This window comes from Neltuma alba, unplaced genomic scaffold (assembly GCF_004799145.2).
Source record: "Neltuma alba isolate B1F8T4 unplaced genomic scaffold, ASM479914v2 tig00000130_pilon, whole genome shotgun sequence".
Taxonomy (NCBI): domain Eukaryota; kingdom Viridiplantae; phylum Streptophyta; class Magnoliopsida; order Fabales; family Fabaceae; genus Neltuma; species Neltuma alba.
This window is the reverse complement of record NW_021631929.1, coordinates 32,226-53,157: the sequence shown is the minus strand read 5'-3', so window position 1 is coordinate 53,157 and position 20,932 is coordinate 32,226. Positions and strand designations below refer to the sequence as shown.

Here is a 20,932-nt window from a genome sequence, read left to right as displayed (position 1 = left end):
TTTAAAGGAAGAGAATGGTTGAAGAAGTAGGACAGGAGACTTGCAGGAAAATCGAATCCAGCATGTTGGCCGGACGTTGAGAAGATTTCCAAAAGTTGTACAGGACAAGTTCCTGCATTTATTTCATTAATTCTTTCAAGGAGGCAGAAAAGTACAAGGCATAGGATGAGGAAGTGAAGAAGAATATGGTTCGGCCAGGCAGACAAATTGTGGACAAATGACATGTGGCACAAGATGTTGAAATTGAAGTTGATAGGGGGCGGATTAGTTGGCATTAATTCTTGGGAGCAAGCCAATTATGCAAGTGGAAACATTTTCTTAACTTGCAGATTCATGCATGTATGAAGAGAATCAACAAGTGGAAAGTAGAGTGCTTGAAGATATCATGTTATTTTTCACATCGAATTTGTATACCTATTTTTTGCTCTTGTGTTTGGCAAGTTGATCACTCTTAGAGGTGTTCAGCTTGAGAGGGACATATCAGAAATGGTTATAGTGTCATTAGCTAATTGAAATAGACTCTATATAAAAGGGTCTAATGTGATGTTGTAGAGGGTGTAGGATATGTTATCCTCACCAATGAGAGGGAAAACAACTTGGGTTTCCCTCCTTAGTCTCAATAGTTTTGGGTTGTTAGTTAATCTTTCAAGTGAGGGATTTGGTTAGCCATAAGAGTATTTTTGTACTTTGTTCATTAATAATGACACTTAGTATTTTTTTTCATTCTCATTTGTTAACTAGCATCGTTCACCAAAGTTTCTTCTTTGGACCCAAAAGGCTAGAAACCAGCCGTCAAATGATATACGATTTCCCATTATAATAATGTTCAACACACTACTAGGTCTGAAGCTCTCGGCTTTACTATGGCGTTGTCGTACTAAAGCATTGCAATTAGGACCCTCTCAAGAGGTTCGCTTTATGTGCATCAGTAATCTAAGGGGAAAATCAAAGCCTCCATTACTACCACTTGGTTACTATGGCAATGGTTTTGTGTACCCAGCTGCAGTCACAACCGCAGGGAAGCTCTGTGAAAATTTATTTGGGTATGCCCTAGAGTTGGTGAAGGCCAAAGCTGAGGCCACGGTGGGGTATATGCAATCTGTGGCTGTTCTTATGATCACTGAAACCCTGCTTCACTATGCCCGGAACATGGATTGTGTTGAATGTTTCGCGTCTCCGGTTTAGGGATGTGGATTTCAGGTGGAGTAAGGCGGTGTATGGTGGCCGGCAATGGCCGGAGCCGGTCCCTTTCCCGGGGTAAGCTATCATGTTTCGTGTCAGAATGCAAAAGGAGAAGAAGGCATTGTTGTTCCATACTACTTGCCGCTCAATGCCTCGAAGAGGTTCATTCAAGATATCGAGCTTCCAAAAATAATCCAGCGTTGCTTGTAGCTGCTGTATAATTTTGGTTGGTTTGCTTATAGATCTTTTTCGTTTCGGATCCCTTGTTTTTAATGAAGCTGCTCAGGGTTGATGTCATTTGTGATCAAGTCAAGATGTGTGTGCTGTTTTGCTGTTGTCTGTTTTTCTATGTGTTTGGATAAGAACATGTATGAATTAGTTAGTGACGCTAATTTATATAAACACTATTCTTTTGGTTCAAAATATAAGATAAACTTGATCTATTTACGTTTATTAAGAAATTAAATAAAATCAGTTTAAAACAAAAATATGCCAGGCATGTATTTTTTTTTCATATATACTTTTGTTAATGAAGAAAATAAATAAAAGAAAGAGAATATATGAGGGTAAATTTGAAGGAAAAAAAAACTCATTAAATGCTTAGACAAAGGTAAATATTATCTTATAAAAAAACTAAGCCCATCCAACAAAGTTGAGCTTATATTTTGAACTGGAGGGAGTAATAATTTATCTTCCATCTTACTCTAAACATATGGATTAAATAACTAATGAATATTAAGTAAATTACTTAATTTAATTATTTGCAGTATATATATGTTTATTTTTTTAAATTACTTCTTACTCTATTGACGGAATTGCACACTCGTTATGTACAATTAGTATGAAAAAATAATTATAAACTTAGAAGACACTAAATTTAGAATTTTTTTTTTCCGACTGAACACTAAATTTAGATTTTATGTTTAATTTTATTTTGGCCGAAGATTTTATGTTTAATTAGAAAAAACAAATTTAGGAATGGTTTGAGGAGGCGTTTGAATTATCTTTTTAAAAATAATTATACAATATATAAAGTACATAGGTAAAACGAGTTAAAGCAGCATCTAGACTGTCCTATCATCCCTTCCTAAATACTCCTCTGGTTTTAAATATAAGATTCTTTTTTGTAGTATAAATTATACTATAAAAAAAGTCTTATATTTATGATCAGAAGAGTAGTTAACATACATACAGGCCATATATCTTGACCTGACCCGCTTCACCAATAATTGCATGGATATATCGTATTACGTGCATGAAATTTGATTTGATTGAAAAAAAACAGGAAAAAAAGTCTTAAAATGTTATATTCTGATCCAGGCACTGGGCTAAGAAGCTTTTTTTAACATTATTATGCCAAAAAAAATTAACTCTTTTATTTTGGTTTTAACTCATGACAGCAATTTATCTGAAAATAACGAGTCTTAGTTGTGAAGTGACAAGTCTGAAATTTGAATTAACAACATATTTTTTTCCATGATACATCACATGTGAAATAACATATAAATCAATTGAAAATGAGAACACTTCATCTGAGAATAACAAGTTCTGATTGTGAAATAATAAATTTTGAGTTGGGATTAACAACATGTAAATTAATTAGAAAATAATAAGGGCTCCAACAAGGACGGGCAAAAGCCAACCTACCACCGTCAGTGGCCAATGGCCGGTTGCCATTGAGGGTTCTGATAAGCGCTCCAAACATTTTTAGAAAATAATAAAGGAGTATTTGTGTAATTTTTCTTGAATTTCAAAATTTATATTTGATTTCACTTTTTTTTATTTTAAAGTGTTAGGTACTTGAATTAAAATGTTACAATTTCAAGCTTCTTTTTCTATCTTTTTGCCATTTGATTCTAGTTTGATTTTAGTTTTTGAAATTTAAAATCAGTTATTAAAAGCACCCTCTCAACGATTAAAAAAAAAATTTAAGCGCATAAAAAACATTTTAAGGATAAAAAATGACTGGTTTAGAATTTCTGGGATTAAATTAGAATGAACTCAAATTTCATATAACTCAAATTTACTCTACGTGTCACTTTCAAATTGCTTAAGTTTAAGTAGGATTGTATGAGTAATTTTCTTATATTGTAGGTACTCATAGTGACGTCACCTTTGCCATGTCATTTGTTGCTTCGCATTGTTGTTAATTGCATCCACACCGCTTAATTTCACAAGCAACGCCAATTTGAAATTTCACAATCACGAGAGCGGAGACGCCGAAAATAATGCTGAGCCACAATTATATCCACATGAAAAGTAAAACCGACACAGACCACAATTAATCTAATAAATTACTCTGTGAAAAAATTACAATAAAATCTCACTGGAAACAATTAAATATAAAAATGTCTCTTAAAATTATCAAATTATTCTAAAGTCTTAAAAGACCTTATTATAAGAGATTTTATTTATTTAATTACTAAATTGTTCTTATTTTTTTAAGTATATATTGATAACTGAAAGAGCAGTTATTAACAACTTAATATGTAATGATTAACAACTATCACAGCAATTACTAATAACATATTTTCTCAGTGCATTATAAAAATATAAGGCATAAGTTATCAATATCTGTCGCGATAGTTATTAATTATTACACTCTAAGTTGTTTCGCCATTAAAAGTCAATTTTGTTTTGGTGAATAGGGTTCATCAGATATGTGTGTGTGTGTTTTGTGCATGGTTGGTTTGATTATAGATCCTTATCCTTTCTCCTTTCAGGGCCCTTGGCTGAAGCGGGTCAGTATCCATGTTATTGTTGTGTGGGTAAAAATTAAACTATAATTTTAAAAGTTATTTTATAATATATGAGAAGAGAAAAGTTTTGTCTCAATTTCAGTAAAAACATTTATTAAATTATTTTTTTGCATATACCAAATACCTACCGAGTCTACTTAAATACACGCGTGTATTGTTTGTCTGTTTTTCTTTTAAATCCGTGCTGGTGCACATATTGTCTGTGTTATTATTTATTAGAGTAAAATGCTCTGGTCATCTTTTGTTTTGGCTTGATTATTTATATAGACTTCTCTTCTATTTTAAAACTATATAATTTAGTCCAAATCATTAACATCAGTTAAAAGAATATTTTGTAAATATTCTTGAAGTATATTTTTTAATTAAAAACCATATTAGAATAAATCTTGTTTACTATTCTATCTCTTATTTATGCTAAATCTCTAATATATCTTTTAACTTTTATACTTATTAATGATTTATTTAATATTTTTACTAAAATTAGACAAAATTTAGGTAACTTCAAATTTGAACAAACAACTTGATCAAAAATTTGAGTAATTTGTTTAACAAAGATATGTTTTAAGAAATATATTTAAAAGTTTTAATTATATAATATCAATATATGATTCTCGAAATTATATCCTTTTATGACTTTATAACTTAATTGAAAATACATATATATATGTTTGAAAATATTTTTAATCAATATATATTTAAAAGATTGCATTACAAATAAATGTTAATAAATAAATGATATTAAATATTTAGATTTATTCAAAAATAAAATTTATATTTATAAAATTAATTAAGTTTGTAATATGGTAACAATCTTTAATAAAAATATTAAACTATATGTCAAAATTATCTTTTTGATTTCGAATAAGAATACATTATATGTGATTAAATGATATTTATTAAGTAATATTTGTGTTAAGGAAGGGCATTTTGGTCAGAATAATGAGTTAACATTATGATGCTATGATCAATTAACGGCTTGGTGGATGAAAGTTGAATATCAAATTAAAAGAAAAATTTATGCAACTTATATTTTGATTTTAAAGAATGTCCATATAGGTTTTCAAAATAAAAGAAAGCTCCCAGTAATTTAGTTTATATAGAAATGAGGTTGAAGTATTTTACTATATTTATTAATGTATAAGAACTGTTTTATTTTACTGATCTAGTCATATTTATAATTATTTCTAAAATATTTCACACAAATTAAAAAAAATAAATTTTATTAACTCTCATTTAAAATTTAACAATTTTTTTAACTATATCCCTATATTTATTGATTGGGAAAACTAATTTGGAGGTCATTGTACTTTTTATCAGTTTAGAATTAGGTTTTTATGGTTTTTTTTTCTCTTTTTATTAGATCCTTTACTTTTCTCCGGTCAATTAATCCTTACCATTAAATAACACAAACACCGTTATAACTTCCCATCGACATCTTCTCCTTCCCCGCCGTTCTCGCGACCTCACCGATATGAGTAGTGTGAGCTCGTCGATCAAACTCGTGAAAACACCTTGAATTCCAGCTGCGTCCCACCTGTTCATCTGATATATTTACCCACTTCCACTTTCTTCCCTTTTTTTTTTTTTAACTGGATCTGCGCAAGTCTCTCTCCCTTTAAGCTGTTTGTTAAATTGAATCTATGCTAGTTATAGAATTTGTCTTTACTTTATTGTTGGATTTAGTTTATTTTTCATTTGTTCCTCTATTTTTTGCGATCCTCTTATCTCAAATTTGCTTCCCCTTAGTCTGGACTCTGAATATTCTATCTTAGCAATTCAAGCTCAAAGAAATGAACTTGGTACGAAACCCTCATTTTAAGGTTCTTTGCTTTTTTCTCTTTTCTACTTTGCCTTCATTCCCTGTTTTCCCACCTTACCCCTGTGAGCTATATGGACATGACTTGGGAACACGTTAGGAGGGGTTGAGGAGAAGATTTAACGGAAAGTTATAACGGTGTTTGTTATATTTAACTGTAGGGATTAATGGACCTAATAGGAGAAAGTTAAAGATCTAACAAAAAGGAAAATTTTTTTTACTAGGATCTGATTCCAAACTGATGATAAAAACTATAAGGACCGTCAAATTAGTTTTTCCTTTTATTAATATACCTTGTACCTCTTCGCCTAATGAGAACAATATCAGTATAATAATAAATGAAAGGTAAAATTATTCAATTCAAAAAAAAAAAAAATTCTTCCTCTACCTCATAAATAGGGCAAAAATTTCTTCTCACTTCCTTATAAATAAAACTAAATGAGTATGTCCTTAGTGTTTATCTTTAGTGTTTGAAAGTGTCCCAAATAAAATGTGTGTGTGTGTGTAAAATAGTGACCACACAGCAGGGTGAGGACGTCAACAAATCAAGCCATGCAAACGCGGTACACACATACGTTGGTCCCAAACGACAGGCTTTTTCCATACGCGGCCATGCGGGGAGGACCACATCACATAGTGACGCGATGACTGACAGGGGCTTGCTGGCTTCTGCACAGCCACACCATTTCTACAAATTCTTTCTAAACAAAGAGGGAAAAAAAAAAACTAAGATATATCCAGCACTTCAAAATATTTTTTTTCAGGTATATTTAATACTTTAAAGTATTTTTTAATGCATCTAGCATCTCAAAATATTTTTATGTGTGTCCACCACCTTGAAGTGTTTTTTGTTGCCTTAGTGCAGGATGCACCAAAAAATATTTTCAAGTGACTTTGAGGTACTAAATACACATAAAAAATATTTTAGGATGCTGAATGCACTACAAAATATTTTAGGATGTTGGATGTATCTTAGGCGAAAAAAGAATATTATTTTAAACTCCATTTAAGGTACTTAATTACGTTGAAATAATTAAATTGTCTTGCGTTCACACTCTCGTATACATAATTTGTAGCGCAATTTAAATTACAAAGTAAATATTATATTAAGAATGGGAGGTATAGCACAATCAACAAACATAGAACACATCAAATGCAGCCAACCAGTAATTAAACAAGCTAATTAAATCACGAGTTATTAGTGTACAATAATAATAATCCAATTAAAAACTACTCAATTTATTTGTCAATTCCTATCTAATTAAGCCACATAGACCACACAAATAAGAAATATCTAGACATAACGATACTAAGAATTAATGACAATAAAGAGGACACTCTGGGACGGTGGGAAAGGCGATGAAATCAATAAGGCAGCTGCGAAAGGACCTCATGCGTATTTCAAATATTCAACTAACCACATGACTTTGGCTGTACGTACGTTCTTTCACACGTCGCTTTATCTCATTCTCTATTTGAATCACTAAGGGTATGTTTGGCTCAATGAGAGGAAGGGGAGGGGAGGGATTTTAATGGAAGGAAGAGGAGGGGAGGGGAGTGGAAGGATTTTAATATTATCTTGTTTGGATTTATAAAAAAAGAGAGGAGGGGAGGGAAAATATTTTAATATGGACAATTTTGCTCTTATTTTATTTAAGGCGTGGGCATAATAGTCACAACATGACAAATATAGACACAATAGTCACAACATGACAAAATATGGGCATAATGGTCATAATATGACAAAATATTACCCTTTCCCTCCAAATCCTCCCAATTTTGGAGGGGAGGTTGAGGAGGGGAGGGGAGGGGAAATTTAAAAAATTTTCCCTCCCCTCCTAAAATTTGTGTGTTGCCAAACAAGGGGAAATGATTAAAATCCCTCCCCTTCCCTCCCATCCCTCCCAAATCCCTCGTACCAAACACACCCTGAGACAAATACTAACGATTTCATAACTTCTGGTTAAAAAAATAAGTTATAAATATTTAAATCATATAAATTAAAAATTAGTTCAAATTTAATAAATATGTAATAAATTTATTCTTTTTTCCCCTTAAAATATGCCCTGGGTCATAGAGAGGATAAGTGAGAGAGAATAAGTGGGTATATAAAAAGACGAAAGAATGTATAGAAAAAAAGTACATATAATTAATTATAAAATAAAAAATGTATTAAATTCATATATGTTCAAAGTGTAGCTTAGAAAAGGATGAGAATTATTCAAAAAATTATAATTTATAAAAAAGAAAAATGATAAATAAAGATTGTAAAAATTGTAAAATCTCAAATCAGGCATTTTCATAAAAATATGCTGTTATTTGCAAGTCAATTCTTGTTAAAATTTATTAAAGTGTTGTGATAAATCTTGATTTGAAAATGTATCATTTTTACGGTCTTTATTTATTATTCTAATTTTACAAAAAGTATTGGAGGGGATTTTAAGGATGTAGGATGCTGTCCTTTTTTTGTATCAACTCTATCGAGTTCATAATTCAAAGAGAATTAATGCGAAGAAAATGACGGGCGAACATCTCTTCCCACTCAAGCTCAATGATCGTATTTCTTTTAGGCTAGATTCCTAGAAATTCCCTAGATATGCCAAAAATAAAAAAGATTCCTAGAAATTTCCTCCCCTATTTTTTCAGGTGCAGTTAGTGTCTTCAAATATTTTATAGTGTAAATTTGTCTTTGAAGTACTTTTTTCATGAATAATTGTGCTGTTAAAATGTTCTTAGAAGCAATCTTAACCTTGCCCATAATTCTGTAAAATATCCACACACAAAAAAATAAAGGTATATTTAGTATTCTAAAATATTTTTTTAATAGCATTCAATATTTTTAAATAAATTTTTATTCAATTTTTCCTTAAAATATCTTTTTTTAGTTAATGTTTTTATTACTCCTTTTTTTTCTTCATATTTTCAGTGTTCATCTTCCATATTTTTAGTACTTGTTCTTAACATTTTCAATGAGATGTTTTCCAAATTTTTTTAGTGGTTATTTTAAATATTTGCGATACTTATCTTTCATGTTTTTACCTACAATCTTTAATTACTTTCTTTTTTTCGGGTGATTTAATCTTTAATTACTTTCAGGACGTAAAAACTCCGTGGAAGCTTTTCAGTTTTTCAATAATAAGCTTACATATTTTCAATCCTCGTTTTACGAGCTTTTAATACTATTCAAAAAATTGAATAATTGAACATTGAAAATGTTACCTATGAGTACGAAAAATTGAACAAAAAAATTAATTTAGAAAATACTTTAAAGGAAAAACTGAGCAAAAAAAATTATATTGGGTGTTGAGTGCTATATTGGTACTAAAAAAACATTTTAAGATGTTGAATGTAAAGTTAAAAGTGAGATTAAAATTACTCTTGAAAAATACTTTAAGAACAAAACTACTTTTAATTTTAAAAATATGTTTTTAGAACATAATTGTACCACAAATATTTTCAAAATTGTGAACGCCTATGAAAAAGATATTTCACCGCGTTAATTTAACAAGAGAGGAGACTCGGGACGCGTTCACAAGCTGAAATGCTAGTACTAAACGACAACACACACACACACATATATTTGGTTTTGTTTTTCTTGGAGAATTGTGCAGAGGCAAATTATCACAAATTCACAGCCACAAACAACAATTCGATTTTTTCATTATCCCATCCGCCGTTATAAATATTGCCACCTCGCTCAAAAATAAACTCATCAAACATACAATAAAACTCTCACTCTGATCTCCTCCCTTTGTGATTTTGTTCGTGTCATAATATGGCTCCTCCTGAAGCACTTTCCGGCGACGGAGCCTTTACTGTGCGGCGGCACCAACCTGAACTGGTGTCCCCGGCGAAGCCCACCCCTCGTGAATTGAAACCGCTCTCCGACATAGATGACCAAGATGGTTTACGATTTCAGATACCATTTATGCACTTCTACAGTCACAAAGCTTCCATGAAAGGGAAGGACCCAGCTCAAGTGATAAAGAAGGCACTTTCTGAAGCTCTGGTATTTTACTACCCGTTTGCAGGTCGACTGAGAGAAGGAGATGGACGGAAGCTTATGGTGGATTGTAATGGAGAAGGAGTGATGTTTACTGAAGCCGATGCTGATATTAGTCTTCACCAATTCGGTGACACTCTTCAGCCTCCATTCCCATATTTTGATGAGTTGCTTTATAACGTTCCTGGTTCTCAAGGAGTTCTCAACTGTCCCCTCCTAATCATCCAGGTCTTAATGACTTTCCCCAACACTTTGATTTCTACCATATATATCATCCTCCTCGCTTTTATAAAATAAGTCGAATAAGTCCGTCAGTTCTCATAATTTCATGTGATTTTTTAGCATTTATATATATTACGTTTTTTTATTTTTTTGACCAGGGAATTATGTTTTTTATTAAATATTTTCAAGTTTCCAGCTCGATCATTATATTAAGAATCTTCTAATTAGAGTTACTGTGGATGCTGACGAAACGAAACCGTATGAAAAGTTACCACAAAATATAACATAAAAAAGATTTTTTTAAAAAAATAGTTTAGTTATTATTCCCTCCGTTCCTTATTATAAGAGACGAATAACCGAATTACGTTGATCAAAAAAGCAGTTAAAATTAGTTAAGAACAATCAATATAATTTTTTTTCCAAAAATGCCCTCATTAATAAGGAGAGAGAGCATGAGAGAGAATAATTAAATTATTGAAAGAAAGAGAAGTGAGAGGGAGAGAGAGTGTGAGTTGGAAACAATAAATATGGGTAAAATAGGAAATCAACACAAAAAAGTAGAGACAACTTTTAAATGTCTCTTATATATAGGAACATGGCATAAGTATCAAATGTCTCTTATAATAAGGAACGGAGGGAGTATCAAGTTAAAAATTAAGAAATTATTATGCTCATAATTAACTTCTTACTTTTATACGAATAATATGTAATTTGATTGATTTTGGAGAGGTTAAAAAAACCTGATTGATTTTGATTTTATTTACATCCATGAGATAAAATTAATTCAAGTACATGTTGAGTTAAGAGCTATGTCATCAGTTACTAACGTTGTTTCTCTTATAAATTAACAAATTATGAATATAGAAACCAATATATATGATTGAGAAAAGCATAAAGACTTGATAAAGAAACTACGATGACCTAATTAATTAAAATTATATAAGATTATACTACTTCTGGTCCTTATTATAAGAACTTATCTGACTTTTATTTTGATCCTAAATATATGTTCCAATCCACTTTATCTCCCATATTTATCTATTTTTTTCTAAGATAGTCCTTGTAATGATAATAATTCTATCTAATAAACTTAATTAGCCAGGATATTTTAGGAAAGACAACATCTGTTTATTACAAGTAATTAACTTAACAAGTTTTCTTAATCTATTTAAATTAGTCAACTAGCTTTTATATTAAAGACCGGAGTTAATAGTTATTTACAAATTAATTTTTCCTGTAACGTATGATGGCGATTTATATTTAAGCATCTGCGCTCATTTTGTTATAGGTGACGCGCCTCAAGTGTGGCGGATTCATCTTGGCCTACCGCCTAAATCACACCATGAGTGACGGTCCTGGCATAGTCCAATTCCTAAACGCCGTGGTGGAGATTGCCGGCGGTGCACGTGAACCGTCGGTTGCTCCGGTATGGCGGAGAGAGCTTCTATCAGCAAGGGACCCGCCTCAAATTACTTGTACACATCGTGAGTACGAGCAAATCCCCAATAACTACGATCCAATATGGACCCAAGAGAGCATCGCTCATCACTCTTTCTTCTTTGGACCCAAAGAGCTAGAAGCCATCCGCCAAATGTTTTCCAGTTATAATAATGGTCAGTACACTACAAGGTTTGAAGCTCTCACGGCTTTCCTATGGCGTTGTCGTACTAAAGCATTGCAATTAGAACCCTCTCAAGAGGTTCGCTTTATGTGCATCAGTAATGTAAGGGGCAAATCAAACCCTCCAGTACTACCACTTGGTTACTATGGCAATGGTTTTGTGTACCCAGCTGCAGTCACAACAGCAGGGAAGCTATGTGAAAATCCATTTGGGTATGCCTTAGAGTTGGTGAAGAAGGCCAAAGCTGAGGCCACGGTGGAGTATATGCAATCTGTGGCTGATTTTATGGTCACTAAAGGACGACCCTGCTTCGTTATGCCCGGAACATGGATCGTGTCGGACACGTCTCGTCTCGGGTTTAGGGGTGTGGATTTTGGGTGGGGTAAGGCGGTGTACGGTGGACCGGCGACGGCCGGAGCCGGTCCTTTTCCTGGAGCGAGCTATTATGCTGCATGTGAGAATGCAAAAGGAGAGGAAGGTATTGTTGTGCCATTCTACTTGCCGCTCAGTGCTATGAAGAGGTTCATCCATGAACTGGATCGTGTACTTGGCCAACTAGAACAATTAACAAGCTTCTCAGATAGTCTAGCGTCATTATCATAATTACATGGTCGTTTGGGCTGTGTTAAATACATATTGTGCATGGTTTAATTACCTCAATTATTAATAGCTTATAGTTGTGGTTGGTTTGGTTATGGATCTTTGTCGCTGAGGGTCCGTTATTTTAATGAAGTGGGTCAGGATCCATGTTATTATTGATGGAGTACTCTAGATGTAGGTGTGTATTGTTGTTGGTTTTTCTTTGTTGTCTGCATATATGCATATATATCACCATTCCCGCATGTTATCAATATCAGTCTGTTATTCTTTCGCAAGGAAAATTTTCAATAAACACCATTCAGTAACCAATTAATATCAGTCAACCCTTTAAAAATTCTGAAATTTCAATGCATCAAAAAATTTTTATGAGAAAACAAAAATATCCTTACTTTATTTGAGTTACAAATCGCCGAATTTAAGTTGTAAATTGCTGACTTCTTGTTGTAAACTGTAAAATTTTTTTTATAAATGGATGAATTTGAGTTGTTCATTCATTCATAAAATTTATAAGAATTTACAACTCAAATTCGGCTATCTACAACAAGAATTTAGTGATATGTAATACAAACTCTGTGATTTGCAACTCAAATGAGGTAGTAGTATTTTTATTTTCTGGCACAAAAAATTATGGTTAAGAGGATCCAATAAAATTTCAGAATTTTTTGGAAGTAACTGACATTAATTAGCTATAAAGGAGGTTTATTGAAATTTTCCCTCCTTCGAATTGGACTAAATCCCAACTCTAGCTACCTACAATCTGAAAAAATTTGTGATACGAAAAGAAAACCATTTAAAAAAACAGAGAGACAAACTACAGAAAGGTAGTGATGTTTGAATCGAGGAGGAATGGCTACTACCAAGTGGCATCAAAATTTGTAGCAGAACTTAATTATAGCAGTTGTTGGACAACTAGTTCGGAGTTCATTGCATGTATGAATATTTTGGGACTCAAATACAATTTTAATGATTTAAATTTAAATTTTTTAATCTATAATCTTTAAATTAAAGATTACTTTTGAAAAAAATTAATAATTAGTTGAGATATTGTTTTTACCTTGGATTCTGTACCCTTTAAAATAAAAAAATTAAGAAAAATACAAATTATAAAAAGTTTCTAGACCATCCATATTAAATTTGAATTGTCCTGATTTGGTAAGTATGATGCCATTCGTCACTTTGATGAGCTCTGATTCCCTCTAGTGAAATTGGTGGTTAGAAAATCATCCGCAAAATAATATCAACTACTTCGTAAATGTCTTTTTAGCATTCACGTGACACACGTTTTGACTGCATGACACAATTAAGGTGACCTGAAAATCTATATTTGGCGAAAACGACAACAGATGACAGAGAGAATTAATTTTATTTTTGGTAATGTTATGTAATTTATGTTTGTCTCTAGCTACCTCAAAAGCTAAAATTTTATCAACACAAGTTGTTACTTAAAATAGTAAGCTTAAATCTTGAGAAATACATTTTTTGGGAGAGCTTTAAACTTAACATTATATTCTTGGCCTGACAAAAATTAGTATCAAGTCTAAAGTGACTTGAGGATGCTCTGAGCTAAAAAAAAAAAAACCTAAAATTTTTTAAAAAATTATGATTTTAAATATTACTAAAAATATGTTTACATTAGATTTATAATAAAATATATTTTTTATATTTGACAATCTAATTAATTAAAGATATCTTTACTACACATGCACAGTAAAAACTTAGGGAGAATTAGACCAGAGGACTTATAGAGAAAAATATTTAGTAAGAAAGACCATAAAAATTAGAATTATTTAAAAGAACCAACTGTTCAAATATAGATTTTAAAATACCAAATTACCCTTTTCACTTTATTTGTTGCCTTTGTGATTCTCCTATTTTGTTTACATTTAAGAATAAAAAAAAGAGTAAAATATATCAATATCCTTTCTACTTAAATTACAGAGATCTTATTTTTATTTTGAAAACCTATATGAATATCATTAAAATCAAAATATATATTGCACAAGCTTTCCTGTTTTGAGATTTAACTTTTATCCATAACCATTAAATCATAGTGTTGACTTATTATTTGGACCAAAATAGCCTTCCTTAACACAAATATTATTTAATAATTATCATTTAATCACATATAACATATCTTTATTCAAAATTGAAAATACATATTCTAATTTTTTTCCCTATGCTATTAAATCAATTACCATATTATAAATTTAATTAATTTTATAAATATAAAATTTTATTTTTTAGTAATTTAAATGTTTAATTTCATTTATTTATTAAAACTTGCTTGTGAAAATCTTTTAAATATATATGTTGGCTAAAAATATTTTACAATTGTATATATGTATTTTTAATTAAATTATAAAATTATAAAAATTTATTGACTAAAATTATATTTAAAGGAACTCATTAACTGTCAATTTTTGAAATATCATATGAGAGAATATAAGAAGATTAGTTGTAGACAATTTTATCTTTCTAAAATTATATTTTAATATATGGTTCTTTAAAATAATTCTAATTTTTATGATCCTCTGCACTAAATATTTTTCTCTATAGGTGCTTTGTTCTAATTTTCCCAAAAACTTATTATATTTTATTATAATAATATATATAGATAAAAAAAATTATCAAGTCATCATCCATGAAACTTCCCAGTGTGTCCTGAACTTTTATTTCCTTTTGGTTAGACGTGACTATCGTTTCGTGGGGACTTGGCAAAAGTCTTGACTATACCTATATTTTATTATGGATAAGGTTCAGCTAGCACCCAAATTTTATTGCCTAGGTGCACTCATCACCTCGATTTTATCTTTTTTGATGCATTCAACGCTTTAATATTATTTTTGATATTTCAAAGCACCCTGAAGATTATTGGATGTAACTAAAAAAATAATATTAGGGTGTTGGATACTTTAAAAAAATAAAATCGAGGTGCTAGATGCATCCACTATAAAAAAAACAACTAATTAGCGACGGAATTTGTGACGGAAACAAATTTCATCGCTAATTTCCGACGGAATTTGCGACAAAAAAAAAAATTCTGTCGCTAATTTTTGACGGAATTACGACGAAAATTCTGTCGTTAATTTTTTTGACGGATTAGCGACGGAATTTTTCTGTTGCTAATATTAGTGACAAATTAGCGACGGAATTTTTGTTCATCAATAAATTCCGTCGTTAATTCATTGGAAAATCCGTCAGTAAATATTTAGCGACGGAATTTTTTTCGTCAGAAATTTTCATCGCTAATTCCGTAGCTAAATTGTTTGTCATAGAAGTTTTTGTCACTAATTCCGTTGCTAATTTCATTCCGTCGCTAATCCTTCACTAATTTTAAATTTTGTTATTTTTAATTATAATCTTACAAAAATTATATAATAACAATTAAGAATATAATGATTTAAAAACATTTTTAATTATAAAATAAATCGATATACTTGTGGAGTTGTTATTAATGAAGATATCGTCATCATTCATGTCATCATTATGTATATACTGAAAATAAAAAGACAATTTCTTAGACAACTTGTTTATATTTTGTTAAAATAAATTCCTCTTGATTATTAATAATAATTAAAAAATATAATAAGAATATTAATAACTTTCTTATACAAACTGATATAAGAAAGAAATAATTTTATCTTATCTAAAATATATTGAAATATATAATATATGATAGAAATTCATAACAATTTAATAAATTTATATGAATGCAAGTTAATATTGAAATAAATTTTGAATTTCAATTATTAAACAATCAAATTTAATCAGGATATAATTAATACCCATGATATAGATTGATTTTAGTCTTCAATACAAAAACAAATGGTGTATACAAAGAATTTTAAGAAAATAAATTACATAGGATATATATACAAGTAGGAGAATACTGTTTATCATAATCTATCTAAATCATTTAATTTTTTATATAGAATAATTTATTAGATTTTATTATAGTAGTTATTTTTGAATAACAAGATTTTTTGCCTAATTGTAAATGATTTTATTCAAATATATAAAATACATATAGATAATATAATATAATGTAATATAATACATATATCATTAAATTGTATATCTTATCAATATTAATTAAAAAATAAATTTAAAAATTATTTATAAAAAAATTATTTATGATTTAAAATTCAAAATTAGTGTCGTTAGAAATTAAAATTATATTAAAAATATTTTTTTAAAAAATAAAACATTATAAAAAATCGATTATAATGAAAGAATATAATTTAATTATATATATAAATATTCATAGACAACTCTAAGAAGTAATATTTAAATAAAATACTAACATATAAGTAAATACAACATTCATGTATAAAACACATACAACCCCACAAAATAAAATCAGACCACAAATATGTAGACTCCTAACTTTTTTTTAACTCAAATGGCGTCATTTTGAACACGATAGGAAAAAAAATTATATAAAACCTAACTTGATGGTCCGGCCAACTCTCTGGACAGTATCGGGTCAACCATAAAAAATCCGGAGTCAATTGACGTTTTTTTTTAACATATGAGTATCCTCTTACTACAGATGATCCCATCTGAGATACTATGAAATAGAAAATTATAATATGAATACTTTTCCAGTGAGAATCCAAATTAATTATTATTTATTCTCAATTTAGTTGGGGTCAATTGAACCAGCGAAATAGCCAGTTCTCTGGATCACCAATCCAACAGGCCATTCTAAGAATTTAAAATGCTTTGTGACACAACCCCACATAATTTTGCCCAATGCATGATTCTAGGCTTCGATAAAGAAATTCAAATCTAAAATTACACATAAAGAGAAATAATATGAAACAAACAAGCAATAATAATTTTAAAAACAAAGGGACTTATATTATATGCATTCATTGCCTCCTAATAAGGGTTTGATCAAACAAATTAAAGACATTACCCATGAAACAGACATATAGCCATTGGATGTCTAGAAAGCTTTGCTTGCTGTTGGAGATATCTAAACTAGAGCTAACCCACGTAGTACGTTAATTTGACATAGTAATATTGGTTCTTTGAACAAGTTTCGTACTAAAATATTTAAATAACAATAATAATAAGAAAATGGCAAACCAAAAAAAAAATTAAGAAGTTGAGACGACTTAGTCATCACTGACGCACATTCATTTTCACCTTCTGCAAAATATATCATCAATTTTCCTCTGCCTCTTAATGTTAATTAATTTTAAAATTATCAATATTTCAAAATTTCGGTCGGAACATAATTAATGGTCAACTAACTGTTGAATTAATGAACAAATAAAAGGAATATTGGTATCATATATAACCATGTACTAACTTTTAATTTTAACAAAAATTTGATCGTTTTTGACTTTTGAGAGTGAAAAGGGTAACTCTGGCAATAATTAAGGAAAAATAATATGGAGCCTACCATGCTTCAGTGATACTGTGACAGACTGATAGTACTCTTATAATAATTATGCCGTGGAGCATTTATTTACCCATATTGTTATTAATTAAAAAATAAAATACATATAACCTTACCTGAATCTATCTCAAATGGTAAAGATATAGAGTGAGATGTGTAGATAGAAATGTGAACATAAAATCATCCTTATATAATAAAATTGGCAAAAAAATAATATATATGATTTATAAGGAGTTCGCGCAATAAATTCATTTGCCCTGAATTGTTTCCTCTTGGACCCTGCGTTTAATCTCTCTAACTAGAGTTTTTTTAATTAACAGCCATTATATTAATCCTAATGGAAGGAATTAGCCATATAAAAAAGCTAAGATATTGAGCTCTAGTATAAGTGAATGTTAGAAGTGCTTTTCATAAAGAGTTGCTCCCAAATAGGCCCCCCCTTTTTATTAAAAGACAATTTCATTAAAAGATAAATAAATACAGATGAAAAGGTCGGCTGGTTACGAAAAAATTATTTGAGCAAAGCCCAAACAATCAACAGACAAAGGCCGGCTCAACATAAAGTAAAAGATAACAAAACTGGAAAGAAAATAAATGTAGAGTAGCCTAAACTCAAGCTCAATGAACCAAATGTCCACAATGAATCAAGCAGAAGTCCACCCACACAAGTCTAAATCAAAGTCAGGTTGAACCAGAATTAGCCTTGCAAAATAGTATCCAATTCAAATGTCCATCATGGACTGACATGCTAGCTAGCTACCCTGCAGAAACCGAGGAAGTTCCGTCAAACAAAGACCTTTTGAAGGTGAAGGATTGTTTGGGATCAAGGAGATACGCCACCGCGAGTTTTTGGAGCAGCAAGCCAAAGCCTAACAACATATATAACTCAAAGGGTATTGAAATCTTGTTGGATGTTATAATGTTTAAAGCATGTCACCCACAAAGCATCAATTGCCTCCACATGACACACCAAATTAACTGTAAATGGAAGATGCTGATAACAATAACCAAATCGGCCTTAAACTAATCGTTCTATACAATGTTTTAAAAGCCGGACCGGAAGTCGAGCCGGAAAGATCAACGGGTCATGGTTCAATCGGTCGGATCGGTCGGACCGTTTGGTCAGACCGGTGATGCAATAATTAATTTAAAACAATATTATATACATATAATTAGTATATATGAAAAATATCAAATTATTAAATAATTTAGAAATGCATTTAAATAATCTAAAATTATAATGAAATCATTGAAAATGGACTAAAACCTTATATATTTAAATTTATGTATGTTTAAAATATTTAATGATATTACAAATATCAATTCATTCAAATCAAAATATTTTTTTAAACGATAGACCAAATATCAAAACAAAAAGACTAGCGACTTACGATTTTAACACCACAATATATGAAATTTTCAATGAAATAATACTCTATGGTTATAAATAGTCTAAAAATATATTAGGATATTTAAGGGGATCAATTTTTTTATTTTTCTTCTATTTTTTTTTAAATTTTTAGTATTTTTTCAGTCAAGCTAAAAAACCGTCCGGTTTTCTGAAAACCGTTCCGGTTCCCGGTCCAACTCCGGTTTCCGGCTTAATAACGACTCAACTCCGGTCCAATCCGGCTCAACTATATGAACGGTTTTTTGGTCCAAACCGAGCCGTTAACGAGTCCGGGTCACGGTTCAACCGGTTTGACCGTCCGGTCCGGTCCGGTTCTTAAAACATTGGTTCTATACAAGCACATCAGTATGGATAATTCTTTTTGTTGCAGCTGAAATATCATTTTATTGAATAAAAACCCAACAAACTACACATAATTACAGACTACTTGGCTCGTGAACGCCATACTGCTGACTCCTTTAAAAGTGTTTCTATAAAAGCAATACCTTTGCTAATAAGCTTCTATCTGACTACTAGGGGTACTGCCTAGTTTTATTTCTCAAGCTTTTTGTTTGTCTTTGTATTCTAAAAAAAAAAAAAAAACGTCCACATGGTCTAGAAAACGCTAAACGCAACAAAACCCTAATCACAATATCACTCTGTCATCAGACAACAAATACATCATTCAACGTGGGGGGGTGTGTGTGTGTGTGACCAACCCACATTATTAATTACATTTATTTATATCCACAGATTGGTTCTTTTTCGCATCGGATCTCATCCAAAAATTTTATGAAGGCAAAGGCGCTTGCCATGAGAAGCCACCCCCCGATCAAAAAGCTCAAAGATGAGTTAACTACCGGTGCCTTCCCCAAACGAGCTATCAACATTCCAAGCGCTGGCGAGGCAACGCTCGCCACACCCGCCGCCGCCGCCAACCTCACCTTGTACTCTCTTATGGGTGCCGCCACGATCGGGAAGATAGCGCTGCAGGCGAACCCACCTGCTGCGGCCATGGCAGCCATAAGCGGGCATGGTAAGTTTGTTTCGTCGTCCGTCAATTCTTCTCCTCTTTTCAACCGAGCTTCCTTGATTTCAAACTTCGAAGACGCGGATACAAACTCACAGATGGCCATAGCCAAAGCTCCACAGACTGAGCCAACACATACGACGATGATCCTCGTCCCAACGTCCTCCTTCATCAATTCCACATAGAGCGACACCGTCCAGACCAAGCCCTCGTTCGCTTTGAAAACGGCGGTTCGGAACAATATGGCCCCTTGTAGGTTATCAACCTCGACGAGTCTCATCACCATCACGACGATTGTATATATATATCTAGGTGGGGGGAAAACGATGGGTGGGGGATTCATACTTCATAGGCTTAAAAACTGGACCGACTTTGCTTGGATGTGTTGGATAAAGAGGGGACGGAGAAAGCTATATATATACACAGTGTAAGTGCGGGATTTTTTGTGGTTGCATGCATGGCCTTGTTAAAAGGCATTTTAAGGTTAAGGCTAAATTATTGGAGAGTCTGGTGTACAAATTTAGCAATTCTTGTATTACTTTTCTAATATGCTTTTGTTGTAAAAGAGCTCTTTTGAAATTGATTTTGGCTTGCATAGGGTATTTAGTAATAAGAACCGTCATAATAGTGTCAATAATATTTTATGAATAATGCATGAATTAAAAAAACTACTCCTCTTATCCCTTAATATAAAAGCTACTTAATTAATTTAGATATATTAAGAAAGATAAAAAGATTACTTAATCTTAACAAATATGACATAATCTTCATATATTACTCCTATGTAATATTAGATTATCATTATACATCAATTTATAAGTTAAATAAATTAGTTTGAAAAATAATAAATATGAGAGATAAAGTATCTTGAGATTTTGCATTTAATTTCTTAACTGGAT

The 20,932-nt window shown here is 31.1% G+C and overlaps 2 protein-coding genes across 2 annotated transcripts; one reads left to right on the top strand and one right to left on the bottom strand.

Annotated features, from left to right (window-relative positions):
• The first annotated feature begins 9,483 nt into the window (after positions 1-9,483).
• LOC114748087 (benzyl alcohol O-benzoyltransferase-like) lies at positions 9,484-12,415 on the top strand. Its single transcript, XM_028936470.1, has 2 exons — positions 9,484-9,988; positions 11,271-12,415. Exons 1-2 carry the CDS (start codon positions 9,533-9,535, stop codon positions 12,204-12,206), a joined length of 1,392 nt encoding a protein of 463 aa, XP_028792303.1. The 5' UTR covers positions 9,484-9,532; the 3' UTR covers positions 12,207-12,415.
• A 7,325-nt stretch (positions 12,416-19,740) lies between these two features.
• LOC114748598 (vacuolar iron transporter homolog 3-like) lies at positions 19,741-20,319 on the bottom strand. The gene has a single exon (XM_028937064.1). The coding sequence runs from the start codon at positions 20,317-20,319 to the stop codon at positions 19,741-19,743; it is 579 nt and encodes a 192-aa protein (XP_028792897.1).
• Between the last annotated feature and the right edge of the window lie 613 nt (positions 20,320-20,932).